The sequence below is a fragment of the Marmota monax genome, unplaced genomic scaffold (assembly GCF_021218885.2).
Source record: "Marmota monax isolate L192 unplaced genomic scaffold, Marmota_monax_Labrador192_F-V1.1 WCK01_AAM20220418_F8-fsc00078, whole genome shotgun sequence".
Classification (NCBI taxonomy): Eukaryota; Metazoa; Chordata; class Mammalia; order Rodentia; family Sciuridae; genus Marmota; species Marmota monax.
Window position 1 is genome coordinate 138034 of NW_026694865.1, and position 25482 is coordinate 163515.

The window sequence follows — 25482 nt, forward strand, 5'->3', positions numbered from 1 at the left end:
ACCATTAATATTTTATTTTTCTACTGAGGGTTTCTGCATATTATGAAATGCATTTTAACTTAATGACAACTTGAAGTTAAATTTCTGCCCATGAGCCTAGAGATAGTATAGATGTTCAAAGGCTCTATATAGCACATATGCCAGTAAAACAGTGTTAAAAAGAATTCCTGTCATTCTGATTAATGACATGATATTGTGTTTCTATGTATGTGTGTGTATAGATACTTGAATATAGAGTGAATCTGTTTTGTGAAGACTTGGTTGTAGACTCAAAAAACATTACTCATCCTGGTTAATTATCCCTTTTACATTTTCCCAAGATAATATAGTTTGAAGTAGTTTGTTTTACCATATTAATAATCTACTTATCTTCAATAATTATACATTAAATTGTTTACATAAAAGTAAAAGCATTGGGTCTCATGATTAGGAAATAGTATTAGGTTACTGTTTTTTTAATACCATAATGGTGATAAGTACATAGTGGTCTTCATCTGTTTAATGAGGGATGACATAAAAGAAATCTTGGGAAAATCTAATGAAAATTCCATGAGTTTAAACATTACTTTGGGTGGTAAAGATACTATTAATTGCTTTCTTTCTCTTTGGAAGCAGACAAGTAAGGTCAGCTGTGGCGATTTTTAATGGTCACAAGAAAATTCTTCAAGAACTAAAGTTAAAATTGTTTGGCTTGATCATACACTGGTCAGAAAGGGAGATAGCTGAGAAACTTAGCTAGTAAAGATTGCCATCTCTATTTGTTTCGGGACTGTTACTTTTAGGATAAAAGACCCTAGATTTCATTTTATAAAAGCTAAATGATAGGAGACTGAGGCAGGAGGATTTTAAGTTTCAGGCCAGCCTCAGCAATTTAGCAAGGCCCCAAGCTACTTATGGAGACCCTATCTCAAAATAAAAAATAAAAAGGTCTGGGATGTAACTCAGTGGAAAAGCTCCCTGGGTTCAATCTCCAGTACCAAAAATAAATAAATAAAATAAAGTAAAATAAAATAAATAAATACAAGAGCACCCAAAAAGGTAAATAAAAGATTTTGAATGTAAGATCAGTTTACATATCAACTAGTATTATAAATTAATATCTACTTTCAAACAATTCTATACTAGAAGGTAGGATATGATTCTTACAAGAATTTATAGTCCTGCTGAGGTGAGTTTAGCAATATGTTGTTGATAAATTTTAAGGCTCATGGGGCTGAATTAATATTGTTGATTGAAGCACTGAAAGTATATGTTCTTTTCAGATACTGACATCCATTTCTGCACAGAATTTAATGATAAAATAATCACATCATATAGTTATTCAAGCATATTAAATTTTCACAAGCCAACACTATAACGTCTGTATGGCTTGGAGCATTCTTCCAAGTGGTAACAATTTCTTATCCTACCAGTGTTGTTATTCTGTATAACCTCAAGTTTTAAAACTGAGATAGTAGATTAAAAGGCTACAGAGAAAGATTTCAGAAAGAGAATTATCTAGCCAATAAGAACCATCTTCGGTATTTTTAAAAGCTAGTATTATCACTGGTTATTGTTTATTATCAGGTATTTTATAATGATTAGATGAAAAGGCCCCTTCTTAGACTAGTATTCCAAAGATTTGGGGAATTTGGTATTTTCTTATCAAATTCACTTCAGGTTTTGAACTACACTTTGTTTAAACATATGTCACCGTAGTGGAGTATACCCAGTGACTATCATGGCAGAGACTCTAGGAATTCAGTCATACATGTAGACTCTAGATAATAGTATTGATTAGGTAACAGAAAAAAATCTGAGTTTTTATTTTGGGGATTGCTAAGATCTGAAAATATTTATAGAATTTGCTAGAATTCTTTGATTATAATTCATGCTGTATTTTAAGACTACTTCCATGGGCTATCTGCTAGGAATTGAAATGTAATCCTGTTGTTTTATTTAAAGTGTAAACAGTGAAGCCTTAAACAAAAGAAATCCTCAAGTCCCTAAACAAGATGAACCAGCTGGAAAACCTGTGAAGTTAGTTGGGCCAGGCCAACAAGAGGTAAGCATCTTCTGTATGACGTAGATGCATGTTATTCTAGAAGTTACTGTTCTTGTAAGTAGAACACCTCTACTCATTTATTCCCAAGTGTTCTTAGAGAAAGAAGTATGAGTTAAGTTTGTTATAATTAGGAAGGTGTACTCCAGGAAAGAAATGGTGCCTAAAACTCAGATTATATTTACAAAAAAAGAATTAGCTAAGAAAAAAGGCAGTTTATTCAAGTGACTTTGGTGTGACATTATGGCAGTGAAGAATGACTTACTTGGCTATGTAGAAGAACATTGTAGATTTGGTTTCCATTTTTATTATTTTAAAAAAAATTTTTAGTTATACATGGACACAATATCTTTGTTTATTTATTTTTATGTGGTGCTGAGGATCGAACCCAGTGCCTCACATGTGCGGGGCAAGCACTCTGCCACTGAGCCCCAACCCCAGCCCTCCATTTTTATTCTTGGTCGAAAGTAACATATTTGTATTCCTTTTGGTCATCTCTGTTATTTCTATTAATGGAAAGGGCATTGGGGTGGAGGGATATTTCAAGAAATTCATGAGCCCTCTTTCATTGGCATCGTCTCCAAAACAGAACAAAACAAAACATTGTTGTGTTATTTGTTTTATTATTTGGTCAAGCAGGTTGCCAGACCGGCCCATAAAAAGAAAGCTCGAATGGCGCGGACGCGCTCCGATTTCTTGACTAGAGGTACTTTTGCCGATGGGGAGGGGGATACAGAGGAAGATGATTACGATGACATTATTGAGCCCCTTCTCTCCCTTGACCAAGCTTCTCACTCTGAGCTAGGGCCTGCATCCAGCGTGGGTCAGGCCTCTCACAGTGACTCCGAAATGGTAAATTTACAGCAATATTAAAAAATCAACAAATCTGTTGGGAATAGTCTTTGCTAATCTAAAGCTAGCTAATCTTCACAGCTTCTTTTCATTTATTAGTTTGTACATGGGAAACCTCAGTGAACACAGTGATTGTAGCTAAGTCTTAACTTACTAGGACTCAAATAAAGGGCATTTTAACAGTATATAATGAAATCATAAATCAAGCAAAATTAAGGTTATTTATCACTGATACAGAAATTTTTGATGTTGTATCTTGAATTTTTTTATATCCTTGAATTTTTTTTTCTGTAAGTGGCCTGATAATAAATATTTTAGAATGTTTAGGTTGTATAGACTCTTCATTTACTTGATTTGGCCACTGTAGTGTGAAAGCAGCAACGATAATAAGTATTCTAATAAAACTACAGAAACAGGCAATGGGCTATATTTGACCTGCTGGTAGTAGTAGTTTACTGAGCCCTGGTCTAGGGAATAGGTTATCTATTAAACTAATTAAGTCAATTTTAACTGAAATATTATTCACTTTTACTTATTTGTTTTGATAGGTTTTTTAAGCCTTTAAACTTGCTTCCTTCCTCCAGTTTTTCAGTAATAGAACATAAATATGAACTTTTAAAAATCCAGTGAGCAAAATGTGTCTCCCTGGATCAACACAGTCAAATAGAAGGCTCTATATAGTGTGAATTTGTATTATCATAAATTGTTAACATCAGAGTTGTGTTTTAATAAAGCTGTACTACTTAATTTTATTATAATCTTAACCAAAACTAGGGGTACACTTGTGGTTTGACAAGTATATGTTTTGTTTCCATGCATATCCATGAGTTGGTTGTGCACTATTCTTCTTTAATGTTATTATTATGGAAGAAAATTTTATGATGCTCTTTGAGTTATTAAATATTTTAGTTTTTGAATTGTTTTAAGCTGTTAGAATGCGTTGAAGACCTAGGTAACTAAAATTTCTCCTAATTTCCAAAATACCCTCATTATTTTTTGTGGGCATTGGTCCCAGCTTTTTCTTGATAATGTTGGTGTTCTTTGTGGGAAAACAAAATCAGTAAAAAGAGAAGAATGTAGAACATGTTTCATGATTAAACAAATATCATTAACCTGAGCCAAACTGTAGTATTGTAGAAGTTGGAAACAGTTTGTTTTATCTATTAATATATATGATTAGAACTAATATGTCTTCAGTGTAGGATCAAATAATTCCATTTTGAAGATGCCCTATGTTTGAGTTATAAATAATGAAATATGTTTTGTTATGATTAGTAGTTAAATATGAAATTTCATAACAGAACACACTAATTTTATTTAAAATTCTATTTTATGTAGCATATGAAATTATGTATTCATGAAAGAATTTAGCATTTATAACTGCTCTTTTGTTCCTGAGTGTTTCCTCTGTAACAACCTCTAGTCCTTTTGGTAGTGGAATTCTTTCATACTGGGAACTCTTGCTGAGATGAATCAGGAAGTTGGGCTTTCTGCTCTTGAGCTTTCAGCTCCTTTGGTGTTCTAGCCTCTGATCGCCTGCTTGATGGTCACTGCATGCCAATAGTTGTAGAGCACCTTGCATAGCGTGTTAGACATCTCTCCGGCTTTCTCACTGTCTTCTTTCATTACTAGCTATTTTAGGAACAGGTGGTGGTGCTTGTTTCTCGTGGACACTTGCATGAAGAAGCTTTGCTTTCTAGAATATGCTAACAGATACTTATTAGGGTTTGGGGTGGGGAGGGTAGGAACAATTTTAAAATGTGTTTCTTTGTTTGTCTTGAAAATATACCTTGCTCTAACACTATCTGATACCATGAAGATGAAAACTTCTTGTTTCTAAGTGGGACCACCACTGTGGGAAAAACAACAACAACAGATGTTTTTAAAGGGATTTGATTTTGGAGGGCACACGGAGTTTTAAAAACTCAATTTCTTTTTCCTGGATTAAGTGATAGTATCACTGGTGTTTGCTAGAAAGTATGTCATTAAATCTTAGCAGAAATGATCACATCTGACTTTTCCAGTTGTGAAGTAATTGAACTAAAGGGATGTGGACAGTCACAAATGAATTACCTGAAGGGGGTTTGATAAACATTATATCTTGAGTTGGTTGGTAAAAATTCAGCTGTACTTGGTGTGGGGATAGGATTCAAGGGTAGTTGTTTCACTCCTTTGTGTGACTTCCATGTTTTTTAATTTCCTACTTCCAACTGCCATTTAAGTAACTATTTAGGGTCTATATGCCATTCTTATTTCTTATATCCACCATTGGGGCATTTACTGAAGAAAATGACATGTTCTGCTAAGCAGTATTTTAAAGATTAGTATAGGAAACATACTTTTCTCTGTATAGTTTCTTACACTGTTAGCCAGACTTAAAATAATCTCTGTAAAGATGTGATAGCCAGACTTAGAAAAATCTCTTTTAAGATGTGACTTCCAAAAAGCTCTCCACAATTTCATTCTTCTTTATCTCTAACAGGATAAAACTTAAATTTTTAATTATCCATCCCCCCATTTCTTTATTATTATTTTCTCTCATCCTTATCTGTGTTGTTTTCTTTCTCTTTGCTGTTCATTTCATAAAAGACTGCCAGAAAAACCTGTTGATCAAGCAAAGCTCAGTTTATTTTCATATTATAGTAGGGGAAAACCACCTTGACTGTGTCCTAGTAGTGTCTCAAAAGAAGGAAGTCAGCAGAGGTTATTTACATGATTTTTTTTTCTTTTCTTTTTTTAAAGAATTTTTATTATGATTCTGCAATCTGTATACGGGGTAAAAATGGGAGTTCATTTACATGATTTTGATGTCTGGACTTTGTGATTTTGAACTGGGTCTTTTGTAGGGTAGAAAATGGTTGGTATTAAACACCCAGATTCTTGGATTGTCAACCCTAAGAGCAATTATACTATTGAATACACACTTTGTATTTATACCAGTATTTCATTCCCCCCAAAATCTCAAGGACAATTCATAACATGTGACTATATTCTTTAAAGATTGGGTGGATTTCTCTGTCTAGGAAGCATCACCTGGGGTTAGTGCTTTCTTGTGGCATAGTTTCTTTATTTCCTTTAGGAAAATTTGTCTTTTTAATAAAGCTTTTTATCTAATGTCCGTTGTGATAAACCATTTTTTTATTATGAAATTATCCATTTCATCTAACTTTTCATATTTATTTTAGATTTTTGTGTATTTATCTAGTCATTTGTCTATTTTGTTAATTTTTTTCACAAAATTGCAGGATTTTAAAATGTTTTTTCCCATTCTCTACTTTTTTGATTTTTGCTTTTATCTGTATTATTTATTTCCATGTGTTTTCTTCTTCTTTTTTTTTTTTTAGAGAGAGAGAGAGAGAGAGAATTTTTTTAATTTATTTTTTAGTTTTCGGCAGACACAACATCTTTGTTTGTATGTGGTGCTGAGGATCGAACCCCGGCCGCATGCATGCCAGGCGAGCGCGCTACCGCTTGAGCCACATCCCCAGCCCAATATTTCCATGTGTTTTCTTTAGTTTATTAATCTCTTATTTTTCCAGATTTTGATTTGGGAATTCATTTATTTATTTTTTATTCATATAGTTTTTTAAGTCAACATATTTTTCTGATGATAATTTTAGATGTATCTCAGATTCTAATATGTGAATATTTGATTACTTTTTGGCTCAAAATATTAAGTTTTGGTTTATATTTCTTTTTTTCTGCTATTTTTGAATTCTAATTTCTTATTCAAAAGATTTTTCAAATATATGTAAGAATATTTAATTAATTTTGAGAATTTCTGTTTCCTTCACTTGTGATTTTTTTGTTTTGTGTTGAGAGGGATATGGTTAATCACTAAGTTGTTTTGGTTCTCATTTGGTATTCATTTGCTTTGTTTTCTTGTATCTTTGTATAGATTTTGCATGTTTTAATACATTTTGTCCATTTGGTTGGTTTACAAAATAAGTTCAAGACCTTCCTCCTTGTCAGTGTAACAAAGTACAGTTTCTTTATGAAAAGCTTGTTTTCATTTTGGTGATAATGGGGGCAATGTTGTTTTTCCTCTGGGGTTGGGTTTTTTTTTTTTTTTTTTCTTCCTTTCCTTTTCTTTTTACTTGCTAGATTCTGAATTCTGCCCCCTTTTTCTCTTCACTACTCCATCTCTTTAGTGCACCTCTTCCTTTTTATTTACCTTCTTTTACTCAGAAACAATGTTTTTTTTTCCCTGAGCCCATGCATTTTTTAAGTCCTTTCCCTGAAGTCAATCTGCTTGTAATCTGTTATGTTTTTGCACTTTGAATGGACTGTCTTTTTCTGGCATTTACTTTATTACCTCAGCTCATTTCTAGTTTTACTCTTTTCACTTTTGCATAGTTTTTCTTAGATTGCCCTTGAACTATGAAGAAGCTCCTAGTGAGACTATGAGAGAAATTGCTAGGATTATGTATTTATCTTTCTGCTGACAGGTAATTTGAATTGTTTTGCTAGGCATAGTGCTGTTTTATTTTTACTTACTTTTTTATTGTTTTTGGAGATTATGCCACTATTTCTGTATTTAGGCGGCTTCCATTATTGCTAGTTTCCTAGAAGTCATTTGTTAGTGTCCTAGAAGTCATTTAAAACTCATGTTTAAGGCACACTTGATCTGTGAATTTCCCTTGCCTCTTTTTTTGTTCCTTGAACAATTTATCTGTTGAGGAAATATTTGTTTAATGTCAAATTTCCTACATTTCTGGATTTTGCTAAATGTGAACCTTCATTGTTGGTTTAAATGATATACCAGTTTATAGTGAATACAAGGGATAAAATATGTATGTAGAGTCAAGAGTTCAGATCATATTTGGGTTTATTTTTTTTTAAGACTATGTTTTATTCTTGGTGAATGTATTCTTTTTTGGGGAGTAGAGGGTACTAGGGATCAACTAAGGAGCACTTAACTACTGAGCCACATCCCCAGCCCTTTTTATTTTTATTTCAAGACAGGATCTGGATAAGTTGCTTAGAGCCTTGCTGTGTTGCTGAGGCTGGCTTTGAACTTTCGATCCACCTGCCTCAGCCTCCCAAGCCGCTGGGGTTACAAGTGTGGGTCTGTACTCTGGCTCTTGGTGATAGGCAGTATTACCTTTTGTGAGTGATGGATACCGTTACCTATAATCCTTTCAGGTGGTCCTTTCCCTCTTGGGTTGTTTATATACACAACAGTGTTGATTAGTATTCAACTGCATACTCAGAGGTGTCCTTTTGTAGTTTCCAGAGTTCGTTCGTGGTGTATCCCTCTCTAGTATTCTGTCTTTTTGTTTCTAGTTTTCTTAATGGCCTTGCACTTGTCAGCTTCATATGTTCAATTCATGGAGTTTATCAAGTTTCATCTGGGTTCTCCCTCTCTATATCACAATCTATAAACTATTTTCAGACAGTAAAAAGGGGCAGGTGTAGGATTCACAATGGACGTTTCCCATATATTGTCTTAAAAACTGCTGTTTTGTATTCTCATTTTGTCTATTTAAGTTTCAGGCAAAAGGGTAAAGCAGGCCCCTGTTACTCCATCTTGTCCAGAAACAGATACCTGCTCATTAAATTTTAATATTTCAGGATACTCTGTTTCTGTTGATTAAAAAAGGCTAAAGAAATGATATTGTGACTATGGAGAAACAAAATACTAGGAAACAAATATGTAAGAAGAATTCTCTCCTGAAATGGGATTGTCTTTAGAGGAACACATTGTAAACAAATGGAACAAGAATTGCCAATTGAAATTCAGGTCCCAGTTTGATAGCTTTGTAAATTGTTTATAGTTTAGAACATTAGTAATGATAATGATCCTTTATTCTTGGGTTCTTTGTTTTTTCTTATCTTCTATGTGTTCTAGCTCCTCTAAACCTTGACTGAATATAATGAGAATCTATAATAGTTAAGCGGTAAAAATAATTACCACCTTTTGTTATAAATAAAAAGAGGTTTGAAAGGCAATACAAAGTGTTCTAGATTTATCAAGTGATTGGATTTAAGTATCTTTGAATAGTTATGACTATTTACTTTTCTATATGAGATTCTTTGTTAACTGGTAGGTCCTAGGTAGGTCCTATTCAACAATTTCATTGACCCAAATTCTCCATAATTCTGATTACTTTACATTGTTTAATAGAGTTTTCAGTAGGTTCTGTAATTTCAAAAAATCTCTGCATAATATGAATTACATTTTTGCATAATTTAAAAGCAACTATAATTCTCAAATAATACTATAACCTTAGTTTTAATTATAGTGCTATCATGTATTTACTTGGTTTTAAAGTATTTGCATATGTAATTATTGCAGACATCACAGAGATTTTCTTCAGTTGATGAACAAGTAAAACTTCATAAGGCAATGTCTCAAGGAGAGATTACGAAGTTGACAGTGAGACAGAAGTCTTCAGATTCGGATATAAGGTATAAACTATTCACAGGATTAATAGTAATATAATTTTATTTAATGTCTGAATAGTTAAATACTGTGCTTTTGAATTAATTATTTTACTGACATTTCAAAAAATAAACACCAATATTTACAGACACATAGTAGTTTAGGAACATATGTTGAGCTTTAACTTCCTATATACATTATGATTTGGGGGAAGTCTGTAAATCATTATGTGACTTGTGGTCTTTTGTTATAAAAGAGATTAGACTAGATGAAATTGAAAATATGTTCAGGCTTTGGACTTGGTTTTGTCCTTAGCTAAGTGTTTCAGAAAAAGGTTTATAGGAAATAATTCTAATCTCTTTAAGAGAGCATATGAATTTTTTATTTTCAAATAAATACCTTTGTGTCATGTTGTGTTATATAAACATTTGGACCCTCACTGAAAACTTCTTTTTGGTTCATGACCGTATGGTAGACTAGTTCATCACTAACTGTAGGGGACTTTTCCAAGGTATCCAAACATAATGGAAGTCAGAAATTGGGGAATAAGATATAACATAGTAAAAAGAACATATGCCTGGAAAGTATACCTGTTATATATTTAATTTCTACTCCCTCCCCCTACAAGAAGGACAAAACAAAATACATACACAAAACTAGAAGCAGAGTGTCTTGATAGGAGAAAGCTGAATCCTAAACCATTTGGGTAAAGCTGAGAAGGAAGTATCTAGTTTCTTCCCCAGTCTTAACATAAAACAAGAAATTTATCTCTAGAAAGGATAAAACAGAAGATCGCTTGGAGTCTACAAGATTCCATTGAGGGCCAGGGCACATATTTGGAACAAGGGGATTTAAAATCCCCTAGCTTTTTTCATTTCCTTAGTTCCTACACTCTGTCATACTCTTTAGGAAAATGGGCCAAAGAGTCCTTGGGACGTTAGTCCTCCCCCTTCCTGTAAAATTGGTCAGTCACAGAACTTACAAGGAAGAATATAGTTTGGAAGCCTCATTAATGCAATGCACACTAGAGTTTCTAAGCAGCATTTTAAAAATCTACTTTTAGTCATATTTAGACACCAGTAATCATCATACATTTGAGGACCATGCCTTACAATGAAGAAACCAAAACTAAGAAGAAACTTGGAGAAAATACACTATTCAGAGGATAGAAAACTTCCAGACAGATGAATGCAACTATCATGGAACTTCTGCATAATAAATATAATTACATCCATGAAACTAAACATGGTGCATGAAAGAGAAACATTCATAATAAAAACAACTTTTGAAATTAAAAATATGAAGGCATAAAACAGCAACTCAGCTTGTAAGAAAAGTGCAGAACATATCAGAAAGATGAGCAAAAAAGATAAAGAGGTGGAATTACAGGGTTTTTAGGAGATCTAATGATTCTCATGCTAGGAGTTCTTGAAAGATAGAATGGAGAAAATGGAGAGGACAAATTATTAATAGTAATTTAACTAAATTTCACAGAACTAAATTATGTAAGTTTCCAGATTGGAAGAGGCTGCTTAGTAGTCATAATGGATGAAAATAGATTCATAACCCCCCAAAAGCATACATCATAAAAAGAAAGAGACAAAGTAATTTCTATGATGATGATGAAAGCAGTAAGGGAAACCACTCTAGATTGGAGCAGGTTAGAAAGTGCTGGGAAGCATTTCTTCAAGATGAAATGGAGTACCTAATATGTTTGAACATATTGAAAGGAGATATATACAAAAGGAAAAACATCTGAAAATAAATTGTATGTCGAAGAATGAGCAAATGTAAGCTGGGAATTTTGGCACATGACTGTAAGTTCAGCTCCTAGGAGACTGAGGCAGAAGGTTTGCAAGTTTGAGGTCAGATTGGGCAACATAGCAAGACATAAAAAGGGCTGGGAATGTAGCTTAGTTTTAGATTGCTTCCCCAGCCTTCTGGGTTCAATTCCCAATACAAAGAAAACAAGAAAAGTGAACAATGTAAAACAAAGCAATTTTCATGAACAAATAAGAAAAAAACCCTCTAGAATAAAATAGGTCATATTGGGAACTACATGTCTTATCTGTGATTAGTTACAAAGTAAAAATGAATACTGAATATTTCTAAAAGTAAATCCTGAATATTGAGCTACCTAAAATTAGAGTATTTGTGGAAGAGAGTAAGAGTAGTGGAACATGCTGAATTGTTATCTGTGGTCGTGGTATAATAGCAATATAAATACTAAATAGCAGAAGAACCAAAAATTCAAAAGGATCGTCTTGAGGAGCAGAAAGTGGGGAGAGAGTGGCAGAGGGATGCTATTGTTTTTAATAAGCCCTGTAGAATCATTTTTCTTTATAAGATATGAATATAAAAGATAAATAATTTCTTTCTTTCTTTTTTTTTTTTTTGTAAAAACATGGGATCCAAAACCAAATAACCCTGATTTTAACTTCCATTTTCATCAGCTCTTTAAGCCTCAGTTTGCTTAAGTATAAAGTACAGATAATAAAACTTCTCTCTCATGGTAGTTGTGAAAATTAGGAATCTAGCATATAAGGAATAATAGATGCTCAGATATTTAAAGTTTTATTTACATACTCATGTATTTACAAGTTAATGTACAATAAACCTCCTAATACAAGGTTAGTATATATAATACATGATCAGTAAGTGTGAGCTGTTTTTATTATCTAGAGATATTTCCTTGATGTATATAATGAAAGAGAATATAATCCCTTAAAAGAGGCAATATAGTATAGTAGGTGTGATTCTCAACTTTGTCTCTCACTAACTGGGTAACTATATGAGAGTTCCCTAATGTTTATTATTTTTATTATTTTAAAATGTCTGTATAGTTGTTGATAGACCTTTATTTTAATTATTCATATGTGGTGCTGAAAATTGAACCCAGTGCCTCACATGCCAGGCAAGTGCGCTACCACTGAGCCCCAGCCCCAGCCCTATTTTTATTTTTTGGTACCAGGAATTGAACCTAGAGGCGCTAAGCCACTGAGCCACATCCCCAGCCCTTTTTTATTTTGATTTAGAGATAGGGTTTCCCTGAGTTGCTTAGGGCCTTGATAAGTTACTGAGGTTGCTTTGAACTCAGGATCCTCCTGCCTTGGCCTCCCAAGCCACTGGTTTACAGGTGTGCACCACCTCACCTGGCTTTTTTATTTTGAGACAGGGTCTAGCTAAGGTGCTGAGGCCTTGTTAAGTTGCTAAGACTGGCCTTGTCTCCCAAGTTGGTGGGATTATAGATGTGCATCACCACGTCCACTTCCTAATGTTTAAATCTCCAGTTTTTCACATGTATAATATTTATAGTACAGTTTGATTATCTCTGTTTCAAAATGTTTAGTACATTTAGTGTTTTGATTTCAGATTTTTCAAATTTTGGAATCTGCATATATATAATCAGAGATTTTGAGGATAGGAGTCAAGGCTAAACATGAAATTAAGTTCCATATACACCTGTAGTCTATATTTTGACTGTGACCTGTCACCTAAGTCTGTTGAATTTTCTACTTGTGGTGTCATAGCACTCAGAAATTTTTGTGTTTTATAGCATTTGGGATTCATATTGTTTTGAATTAGAGATATTCAACTTGTAATTTGTTAGAAGTAAAGTTGTTAAAGTACTCCTATATAAGCACTTAGCATTGTGCCTAAAACAAAATAAGAATTCACATAAGTAGTGGCTGTTGTTAATTATACTATTGCTAATTTGTGAATATAAGTTAGTGACATTAAAACGTTTATAATAATAATAAGATGTAAAATTATACATACATTATGATTGCAGTGATATTAAAATTGACATGGATAAAGACTGGAAAGAAATTACAAATAATGTAAAGTAATGTTTTTTGGAGTGGTTGGTGGTTAATAATGATTTATTTTAAAGTATTTTATTTGTTATTATAATATCTATATGCTAAATCCAACCTGGATGGGAGATATTAATGATAAAATATCAATTTAGGAATCAGAAAGCCTGTGTTGGAATCCTAGTTCCACTTCTTTGTACCTATTTTGTTTTAGAAAATTATTTAAATTTTCTGAGAATTATTATTTTTATATTTAAGATGAGGAAACTACCTTTCAGGTAAAGTTAAAATTGAAGGTTGAATATGATTAAATTTAAATGAGGTAACATAAATGAAAAATTTATAAAATCTAGTATGATATACAGAATCACTGGGACATGCTGATTTCTTTCTATACCTTTTTTTTTTTTTCTTTCTTTCTCCTTTTAAACAGACCTCAGAGAGCTAAGATGAGATTCTGGGCCAAAGGGAAACAAGGAGAGAAGAAAACTACTAGAGTAAAACCTGCCATTCAGTCAGAGGTTTCAGCAATCTTTGCTGGTTCAGATGTGATTCCATCTCATCAGTTTCCAGATGGTAAAAATTGACAGCCAATTTTATTTGACTCTTTTTAAAATTTTATTTAAAATTATATTTTCTATTTACTCTTTCTGAAAGTTTGCTATTTCTTTAGAATTTATAATGACAATCCTGTTGGCAAGATATTCTAATGAAGTAGGACCAGGATTGTTAAATGCTTCCTTAATAAGTAAAATTACAGTATTCCTATATTAAAAGCTCCAAGAATATGTGGCAGAAAACAATGAAGCAACAACCACCTCAGGAATGATTTTGAATCTTAGGTGAACCTTAGTCTTCTGTACTGCCAACATTTAGCCATTATTCATTTATTTAACAAATATGTATTTAAAAAATTTGTTTTAGTTGTAGACAGACACAATGCCTTTATTTTATTTATTAATTTTTATGTGGTGCTAAGGCTCGAACCCAGTGCCTCACATGTGACAGGCAAGTGCTCTACCACCGAGCCACGACTCCAGGCCCAATCACGTATTATTAGTATTAACAACAACAGCCCCTCTTTGAGTGCTTACTACTTGCAGGGCACTATTCTAAGCATATTACATGTATTAACTCAATTGATCCTGACAACAGTGTTGCCAGCGTTGATATTATTCTCATCTATAAACTGAGAATAATAATTATATCAATGAGGAAGTTACTTATTTATACACATATAGTAATTTGAAGAGTTAAGATTTGAATCCAGGTAGTCCAACTCCAGAATCCACATTCTTAATCACTATTATGTCAATGTCTACCAAATGCCTAGTGCCTTATAATATAGCTATTATTTTTGTTTTGGAGCATGAATAATAACATATTCAGAAGTGCCCAATAGTTAGCGTTACTCACTCTCTAAGGATTCTAATAATTCCACTATTAGATTACCCCTTCTTCCTAGGCCTTTTTCTGAGTGATGACAAAGAGATTTTTAGCTACTATGTAAAGATGTTAATTATCTTCAGGGATATACATCAGAGGTGGGTACGTGGTAATGAGTGGGTGAAATATCAGAACTAACTAAAATAGAGATCCTAAGAAGAAAGCTGTTATCTTTTAAGGAAGGATAGAATAGAATCAGTAGTAATAAGTAAGCAAAAGCTTTTCATATCTAGGACAAAATAAAGGGGCAAGGAAGAAGGATCATAAATCATGACTTAGGAATGGATGGCCTGGAGCAGAGGCACCTGTCAGCTCAAAAGGAGTGGTAGAAATGTGTCTTGTGGCTTTGCTTATATCTGCTAACAAACTGATATGGATAATTAGTGGATACTGCAAGTTTAGTTTGGAAAACTTTGAATTTTCTTACCATTGCATTACCAAGGTGTTCAGTTTCTTATATCTTGTCTAGTTGACAATAATCAATCTAAATTTTTCATTTTCCATAATTATATTCTTTGTTGTTAATCCCAAAGATGCATAAAGATTTTAGTTGAAGTAATATTATCAGACTTTATTATGTTTGCTTTATAAAGACACCTATATAAAAATTAGAATTATAGCTTTTTATTTTCATTTGGGTAAAATTTTATTAATGTAGCTCTTGATTTATAATGCTAAAATAATATTATGGACAATTTTTATAGAGTCATTTTCTTAGAAGACACTATACCAGTTGAAATAATTGGATACTTGTTATGCAATGGAATTAAAATCAGTCAATATCAATTTAAATGTACTTATATTCTGTATCTTTTTTTAATTTTTTTTTTAGTTATTGGTGGACACAATATCTTTATTTTTATTTGGTGCTGAGGATTGAACCCAGTGCCTTATGCATGCTAGGTGAGCACTCTCCCTCTGAGCCACAATACCAGCCCCATATTCTGTATCTTTATATTCTTTATTCTGGTGTCATGCTTCAGATTTAATTTGTTTCAATTCCTGCTTTAGTTGGCAGTTATTATATAAGGGACCACTCTTTTGCTTCATTATCAAAGTTAGCTTTTAGATGGAATGAGAGGCTGGGGTTGTAGCTCAGTGGTAGAGTGCTTGCCTCGCATGCATGAGGCGCTGGGTTCAATCCTCAGCACCAATAAAAATAAAAAATATGGAATTAGAAGCATTAGACAGAGTAAGAAGCATACATGTTAGGGAAACAAGCATGTATGAAGTGAGAGGCCAACGTTCTCAACAGGCTTCAGATGGGGCTTCACAAGTCTGGTCTAGTTCTAGATTGTAAAGATTACATGGAATCATATCTCTGGTGTAAACAATTGCAGAGAAAAATTCACTGTTACAGACAAAGCCAGTTTATTTCTACAATTTTGGGAGAAATTCAGACAGTTATATAACAAAATTCTAAATACTAAATACAAAAGTAAGACAGTTGAGTTAACTGTCTCCCTAACAGCTTGCCAGCTATCCCCAACTATTATCACTGAAACTTGTGGCTATAGAACATAGTAAATAAAATTAATAATTTAATAATTTCACTGGCTTGTTAAACTTATATATAGCTGGATATTCTTTTAAACAGATGTAGCAGAGATGAGACTAGATTAATAGTCAGTATTTAATATGCTAGTTGCATACTCTCCGCTTTTCTTTGGAACTGAGGTCTTGGGATTTAGGTTGATGTTCTGTATGTTCTATAAGGCACTTTCATCCACGTTTCCAATATCAGACCTTAGCTCTTTGGAAGATATAATAGTATTTACCATTAAAATGTAGTGATAATTTTAGCCAGGTAAGGTGCTACATGCCTGTAATCCCAGCAGCTCAGGAGGCTGAAAAAGTAGGATTTCGAATTCAAAGCCAGCCTCAGCAACAGCGGGGCACTAAGAATCTCAGTGAGACCCTATCTCTAAAGAAAATACAAATCAGGGCTGGTGATGTGGCTCAGTGGTTGAGTGTCCCTGAGTTCAATCACCGTACCAAAAAAAAAAAAAAAGTAGTGATAATTCTTATTTACATTTTCTGTACGATTGTACAATCTAGATTTATTGTATACCTTCCTGACCACAAACATTAATGTTACTTTTCTTTTCAGATATTTTGTGTATTTCCTTCAGTAACTTACTAAAGGACGTTAAAAAGAAGGGCATGGGGATGATCAATATTTTTTACTAAATATATATTTTTGGGTATTCTATCTTGATTTGTAGAATTAACTCATTATAACCCAACACCTCCTTTGAGCCCAGAACTACCTGGTAGTTGCCGGAAAGAATTCAAAGAGAACAAAGAGCCTTCTCCAAAGGCAAAGAGAAAGCGAAGTGTGAAGATTAGCAACGTGGCTTTGGATTCTGTGCATTGGCAAAATGACTCTGTCCAAATCATAACAAGTACTAGTGATTTAAAGAGCATGGATGAATTTCTTCTGAAAAAGGTACACTTTGCTTGCTGAGTTAAGCCTCTGAGCAGCGTTGATTATGGATGGATATATGTGTATAAAAATAAGATGTGCTCTTCAGAGATGGTTACATATGCTTCAGTAAGTTAAATTGTTATTTACCAGAATATAGAATATGCATTAATAGAATATGCATTAATCCAACTATATAGATGGTATGTAAGGTTTTAGGCTTTATTATTGACTTCCAGTTCACTATAATTGCAACATTGCATTTCAGATATGAAGGTAAGGCTTGTCCTTGGCCATTTGGAATTGTTCTTATGGTAATAGAACAATAAAATCATATAGTGTTCACAGGGACCTTAGAAATTATCTAGTATTAATATAAAAGTTTGCTTATGTAGTCATACTTTTACCTGGGTTGTATCATAAGAGCCTGTAGCTTCCACTTTCATGACAGGCATTGTTGAAAAGACAGTATAATTCAGCTTTTGCATTTGTCTCTTTTTAATTAGTTGATTTTATACATTTCTTTCTGTTGCCTTCAGATGCATGACCTAGATAATGAGGACAGCAAGAAGGATACACTAGTGGATGTTGTATTTAAAAAAGCCCTAAAAGAATTTAGGCAGAATATCTTCAGCTTTTATTCATCAGCATTGGCGGTAAGCTAGACTGTTAGCAGATATTCATCAATTCAACATATGGAAAATTTAATAATAATGATTTTAGAAGATAGTACAGAGGCTTTGTTCAAATAGAGATTTCTCTGTTTCTTGTTTGTGTTTTATGGGTAAAGAAAAGTATACCAAATGCCTCATATTAATACCTTCCCTAAATTTCCTTGAGTAGTTTTTCCATATTGTGAGCTTTTTTATTGTCTTTAGGATGTTGATTCAGGTATTTTGGGTAGGATTCTTTTTCACCCAGTGGCTCTGTAGTTTTTTGATTTCTCAGTCCTTTTAGCTCTGTTGCCAAGCTATCATTTCCAGTTCTCCTATGTGTGGAATATATTATGCTACTTTTTCTCAGTGGAATTATGACAGCATATGTCCATTGATTTTTTTTTTTAAGTTATTTATGGATCTTTTTTGGTACATTTTTTAATTGTCAATGGACATTTTTTTTTTAATCTATTTATATATGGTGCTGAGAATTGAACCCAAGTACCTCATACATGCTAGGCAAGCACTTTACCACTGAGCCATAACCCCAGCCCCATGGTCATTGATTTTTGTATGACATTTCTGGCATTCAAATTTGTCTTAAACTTTCACATGATATTTGTCATATTTTAGAAAATTTATTTTTATTGCTCAATAATGCTTTGGTCTATTGAATTATTATTAGTGTTTATAAATCATCTTTTATAAATGATTCATAACTGATTTTTCTTTGTTGTTTTTGTTCAATCTTTTTTTTTTTTTTTTGGTACCTGGGATTGAATCCAGGAATGCACTGAACCACATCCCCAGCATTTTTTGTTTTATTTTGAGACAGGGTCTCACCGAATTGCTTATGGCCTCAGTAAGTTCCTGACGTCAGGCCTCAAATTTTCGATCTTCCTGCCTCATCCTCCTGAATTGCTGGGATTATAATCATGCCCCACCACATCCAGCCTTGTTCAGTAGATTCTTCAGTTCATTGTGAAAAGAGAAATCAGAGAAACTTTTTAGTGTAAACTCTATTTTTATATTTTCATCAGCATAAGGTTTTTATTTTGTTTGCTTGTTTTGTTGTTGTTTTGGTACTGGGGATTGAACCCAGAGACACTGTACCACCGAGTTATACTCCCAGCCTTTTTTTTCCCTAAGTTGCCAAGGCTGGTTTCAGTCTTACGATCTTCCTAGGCAATGCATAATAGTGATTTTCTAACACTGTATCAAAAAAAGGTTAGTCTCTAAGTCTGAAGAGGGAAATAAATTTTAAATATTCACAATAGTTTTTCATTATTGAAAAGCTTTTTTTGTTTCTCATAAGATTCCAGATTCTTTTAAACAAGTTAGAAGGAATTCCATTTAGATACTTTGCAAGTAATATTGTGGTTTTCTAAGGATGCCACTCTTCTTCAGATAAGTAGAGATAAAGAAGGTTACCTGTTATGTCATTAAGCAAAGAATCAAGTATTTTCTACAAGTATTTATTTAGAGGGTAGAATTCTCTAAATAAAGTTCATTTTGGGGGAAATAAGTAAGAGAGACACAAATAATCTTTAGAGATAAAATTAAAAAGCTAGATGTAAGGGAGCAGTTCTCAGGTTTTGTTTATTTATTACATTGTTTAACTGTTAGGCTTTGACTAAAACTTAGGAAGTTTTATTTTTATATAAACTTAGAAGTTTATAGATACCACATGACTTCATCAGCCTGCTCATGAAGAACTTCATCAGATCCTTATTTTTATTCTAAATATTACCACTAAAAGTTTAATCAATCTTCTGTGTTTAAAGAATCTCTTCATAAAACTTTACATTTCTTCTATTTTTTATTAGATGGATGATGGTAAAAGCATACGGTATAAAGACCTCTACGCACTGTTTGAACAGATTCTGGAAAAGACCATGAGGCTTGAGCAGCGTGATTGGAGTGAATCTCCAGTGAGAGTTTGGGTCAACACTTTCAAAGTGTTTTTAGATGAATACATGAATGATTTCAAGACATCAGACAGCACAGCCACAAAGGTAAATGTGATATATTTTGATATACATGTATTTTGATATATTCAGTTATGAATCCTTTTAAAAACTGTTTAGGACAACTAGTTTGTGAATAAAACATTATAGATACACATCAATTTAGTGTTAGCTCCTTCAAACTTGATTCTTTTAAGTTTATCAGACTGTATTTTCTTTTTTTTTTTTAAAGAGAGAGAGAGAGAGAGAGAGAGAGAGAGAGAGAATTTTTTTTAACATTTATTTTAGTTTTCGGCGGACACAACATCTTTGTTGGTATGTGGTGCTGAGGATCGAACCCGGGCCGCACGCATGCCAGGCGAGCGCGCTACCGCTTGAGCCACATCCCCAGCCCAGACTGTATTTTCTAAACTCTCTGTGATGAATGCCTTTTTCATTGAATTAAAGTATAGTGTGATACCCTCAAGATTATACTCTCAGTAGGAATTAGCACATGAAATTTCCTTTTGAAAAACAATGGTTAATGATGTGATTCATTGTATTATTTAGTGGCCTTTATATAAGGACCCACCAGTTTTATTTCCCCTTGAATTAGTTTTTAGGAAAATAGGGCCTTGTGCATGCAAGGTAAGCACTCTACCAACTGAGCTATATCCCTAGCCTCTATTTGTTGTTTTGATTATTTTTTATTGGTGCATTATAATTGTAGGAGTAGGATTCATTGTGGCATATTTATAAATGCACAAAACATAGTTGGATCAATTTTGCTTTTTAGTACTTCCCCTTTCTATCCTTCCTCCCTGCCTTGATCCTTTTCTCTACCCTGCTGGTCTCTCTTCTGTTTTCATGAAATCCTTTTAAAAATTTTTTTCTCTAGATTCCACAGATGAAAGAAAACATAACCCTTGGCTTTCTGAGCTTGGCTTATTTCATTTAATATTTCCCACAAATTTTTTCTTCTTTATGGCTAAATAAAACCCCACTCTGTATGTACACCACTTTTCTTTATGCATTCATCTGTTGATGGACACCTAGATTGGTTCCATAATTTGGCTATTCTGAATTGTGCTGGTATAAGCATGGGTACACATGTATCATTATAGTATGCTGACTTTCTTTTGAATAAATATTGAGGAGTGGTATACCTGGCTTATGTGGTTGTTCCATTCCTAGTCTTTTAAAGAACCTCTATGTTGATTTCCATAGTGGTTGTACTAATTTGCAATCCCACCAACAGTATGTGTTTTTCTTTTTCTCACTTCCTTGATAGCATTTATTTTTTGTATTTTTAAAAAATATTTTTTAATTATCAATGGACCTTTATTTTACTTATTAATATGCAATGCTGAGAATTGAATCCAGTGACTCACAAATTCTAGGCAAGCACTCTACCACTGAGCTACAATCTCAGCCCTCTTATTTTTATTCTTGATGGCAGCTATTCTAACTGGAATGACATGAAATCTCAGTGTAGTTTTGATTTGCATTTCACTAATTGTTGAAAATGTTCTACATAAGAATATTCAGGTTTCCCAGCACTATTTTTTAAAAAATCTTTTTGTTGTTCTTGTTGCCTTTGCTGGGAATTACATGACTAACTATGTGGGTTTGTCTCTGTGTTCTCTTTGATCTATGTGTCTGTTTTATGCAAGTACTATTCTGTTTTTTGTTATTTTACCTCTGTAGTATAATTTGAAATCAGATATTGTGGTGCCTCAAGTACTTCTGTTTTTGCTCACAATTGCTTTGGATGTTCTGTGTCTTTTATTCTTCAATATGAATTTTAGGACTTTTTTTTTTTCTAGTTTTGTGAAGATTGTATTGAATCTGTGGATCACTTTTGGTAATATGGCCATTTTAACAGTATTAATTCTGCCTCACTCTGATCCTTGGCGGTCTTTCTATCTTAGCTCTGGAAAAAATTTCAAGTACTGTATTGAATAGGAGAGGTGAGAATGAACATCCTTGTCTTGTTCCTCATTTTAGAGAAAGTATTTTCAGTTTTCCCTATTCAGTAGAATGTTGGCTTTGAGTTTGTCATATATAACCTTTATGATATTGAGGATAGGTTTCTTTTAGCCCTAGTTTCTTAAGTATTTTATCATGAATGGCTGCTGAATTTGTTGTCAAAGACTTTTTTTTAATTTGCATCTATTGAGATGACCATGTGGTTTTTGTCCTTTATTCTGTTGATGTGGTGAGTTATGTTTATTGATTTGCATATGTTAAACCGTCTTGTATCCCTGGAATAAAGCCAAATTTGATTTTGGTAGATAATCTTCTTAATGTATTGTTGAGTACAGTTTGTTCATATTTTATTAAGGATTTTTGCATCTATGTTCACCAACTGTAGTTTCATTTTCTTGTTGTGTGGAATGATTTGAAGAAAACTGGCATTAGTTTTTTTATGAAAGATCTGATAGAACTCACCTGAAAATCCATCTGGTCCTAGGCTTTTCTTTGTTGGAAGGATTTTTGTTACTCCTTCTTCTCATTACTTATTACTGTTCAGCTTAGATTTTCTATATTTTTCCTGTATATTTTTATATTTTTCCTACATATATTTATATATATATTTTAATATTTTCTTGGTTCAATGTCCAGACATCCATTTTTTCTACATCTTCCAAACTATTGGAATGTAATTTTCAAAATAATGATCCTGTGGATTTCAGTGATGTCTGTGGTGATACCTCCTTTTTCATCTTGAATTTTATTAATTTGGGTCTTCTTTTTCTTTGACTAATGGTTTACTAATCTTTTTTATCTTTACAAAGAACCAACTTTTATTGTGTTGATCCATTGTATTTTATTGTTTTCTATATCACTAATTTCCGTTTGACTGGAAGAGTGACTGTAGTCACTTCTTTCCTTCTACTGGTTATGAAGGTTATGAAATTGTTGTTATTTTGCAGAACTTTGAAGACTTTCCTCTTAGAACTGCTTTCATAGTGTTCCAGAGATTCTGGTATGCTATATCTCTATTCTTGTTTGATTCTAAGAATTTTTTTTATATATATCTTTATTTTATTTATTTATTTTTATGTGGTGCTGAGGATTGAACCCAGGACCTTACATGTGCTAGGCGAGCACTCTACCGCTAAGTCACCACCCCAGCCTCCAATTCTAAGAATTTTTAAGTTTCTCTCCTGAATTTTTTTTCATGATCTTACTTCTTCATTATTCACAGGTGTGTTGTTCAGTCTCCATGTGTTTAGTTTCTATGGTTTTTCTTGGTTTTAATCTCTAATTTCATTCAATTATGATCTCATAAGATGTGAAGATTTAAATATTTATATTTGTATTTGCTAATTTGTGGCCTAAGGTATGGTCTTTTGTGGAGAAAGTTGAGAATGATGTGTGTTCAGCTGTTACGAAATGAAATGTTCTGTAGATTTGGGTCTGAAATGTCTCTGCTGATTTTATTACTAAATGGCTCTGTTGGTGAGAGAGAAATGTTGAAATTACCCACTATTACTGTTGGGGGATCCGTCTGAGCCTTTATGTCAAATAGTGTTTATTTAATGTAATTAGTTGCACTGATATTTGTATATAAACATTATCTATTGTTATATCTTTTTATTGAGTTGTTCCCTTTATCATTATATAATGACCTTCTTTTATCTCTTCTGATTGTCTTGAAGTCTACTTTGTTGGAAAGAGAGTAACTACCCTGATTGCTTTCCCGTTTCTGTTTTTATAGAATATTATTTTCCATCCTTTCACTTTTATCCTATGTCTTTGCCTGTGAGGTGTGTCTCTTGTAAGCAACTTAGATTTGGGTCTTGTTTAAGTAACTTCTGCATTGCTGGCTTAGTAGTTATCAGTTCTTTTAGTTCATGGTTATCTTGGAAGGTTTATATATCTCCTTTAATTCTAAAGGATAGCTTTGCTGGATATAGCACTCTTGGTTGGGTTTTTTTTTTTTTTTTCATGAGGACTTGATACATCCTTCCAAGACCTCCTGGATATGAAGGTTTCTTCTACGCAATCTTGTTATTCATACTGGTTTACTTGACATTTATCTTTGAGGTTTATTCTGTATATTTGGCATTTAATTAAAATGTGTCATGGTTTAGTATCTGGATGCCCATTTCATTTCTAAGGTTTGAAAATATTTCTGCTGTTATTTCACTAAATAGGCTTTCAGTGCCATTAGCCTGTATCTCTATTTATTCCTCTATACCAATAATCCTTAAGTTTGGTCTGTTAAAGCTGTCCTACAATTCTTGTGTATTTTGATTATCTTCCCCCAGAAGATAGTTTTTTATTTTCAGTGAAATGAAAATCTAACACTAGAGAGATTTAAGTTATTTCATGCCAAACTATGGAAAGACATTCTTATTGAACCTTCCTGATACCCATACCCATACCCCCTCTATGTTTTTCTGAACATAGAGGATAACCTCATTAACTTACCTCTGATGCAAATCAGGGAGGCTTTTTCTGTTCTTGGGTGTGTTTGTTCACCTATTTACTTTTTGGAAGGAGGGCCCCTGTTTGTAGCATAGTGATCAGATCTTTTCCTGGTTGGGAATGTTCTCTTGTGTGCCCACCTGTAGAAATGCTTTATGCACCCAGAACTACCAAATAGGTGTGAGCTCACCCATGTAGATTTCAGGGAGCATGGCAACTTGTGGCAGAACATGGTGGCCCAACAGTCATGGTGCTGAGTGGCTCATGGGAGGTAAAGGGTAGCTGCCCCCAGCTAGGGCTTGCACATCTGTGGGCCTGCCTCTTAGCATGCTGGGCTGTGAACAGTATCTGTGGAGCATGTATATGCAGGCTACCTCTGGCAAGTACAGCACTTCTGGGGCTTGGGTGGCGTCTGCCAGCTGCTGAGGCTTGTGCAACATCATGTCCACATCATTCTGCTTAACATTCTGCACCCAACATCTCTGGGTGCACATTCGTGGGCTGCTTCTATGTGGCAGGCATCTGAGGGACACTTCAGTGGCATATACAGTGTTTCTGCCGAAGTTAGCTACCGGGACATACACAGAGGCTGCTCTCATCTAGGTGCAATCAGTGGTAGCCAGTGTATGTGGGGTATATATCTGTGTGCCACTCCTGTTTTGCATGGAACTACTGGTGCACAGGATGATTCTGCCTACTGGGGCTTGTGTAGGTACTATCATGCCTAGCCATTGGCAGGCTCATGTCTGTGTGTGCTCAGGAGAGGGTCTGTCACACAGCTGTGGCTAGCAGCTGGTGCATTTGCTGCTCCCTATGTATCATACTCCCTGAGAGTTACTTGCTTTTTTGCTCCACTCTACCACACTTTCCGCTTGTTGGGGTGGGGGTGGTATCAGCAACCTTCAGATAAAAGTGATCCCTCTATACATATTAGTCTAACAGTTCATTTTGAAGGCATTTGCTATAATGCTGTGATAGTGTTTGCTACTCTTTGTAGATGGGATAAAGACTCTGTAGATTTAATTCCTTCTAGTGAGACAGGCTTAGTTATGGTCTCTACAATATGGCTTCACAATTTTCCCCAATAATTTGAGATATGTTCTTCACTTCTTGCTTACTAAATGGCTTTGAATCTCCTACCCCAGCTTAACTAGATGACTTTGTTCTCTTCCATTTTTACCAAAGTAATCCTGTCAACTTTACCTTTCCCTCTTTCTCCCTTTTTTACCCTTCCCCCTTGAAAAGCCATGCTCAGGGTTTAGAGTCAAAAAATTCTTTCCTATTTTCTGTTCCAGGAACTAAGACTTCCAATTCTTTCACTTTCCAGTATTATGTCTTATTGCATTCCTTTTGTCATTCCACCTCTCTGATCAGCTGTTCTCTCACTGCTTCATCTCTGAACTATGGAGAAGCTGAATTTCTTGTCTAGCTTTCCCTTCCCTTCCTTTGTTTTTTCTTTTTTCTTTTTTTCTTTTT

At 33.7% G+C, this 25482-nt stretch overlaps 1 protein-coding gene across 1 annotated transcript in view; it reads left to right on the top strand.

Moving 5' to 3' along the window:
• Positions 1-25482, top strand: part of LOC124080573 (unconventional myosin-IXa-like) — a gene marked incomplete at its 5' end in the record, with an annotated part of 209726 nt that overhangs the window by 127642 nt on the left and 56602 nt on the right. The window contains 7 exons of the mRNA XM_058573300.1: positions 1945-2044; positions 2681-2893; positions 9192-9304; positions 13530-13672; positions 16768-16991; positions 17507-17623; positions 19450-19638. Of these exons, the coding sequence (XP_058429283.1) occupies positions 1945-2044; positions 2681-2893; positions 9192-9304; positions 13530-13672; positions 16768-16991; positions 17507-17623; positions 19450-19638 (1099 nt within the window). The remainder of the gene's footprint in view (positions 1-1944; positions 2045-2680; positions 2894-9191; positions 9305-13529; positions 13673-16767; positions 16992-17506; positions 17624-19449; positions 19639-25482) is intronic.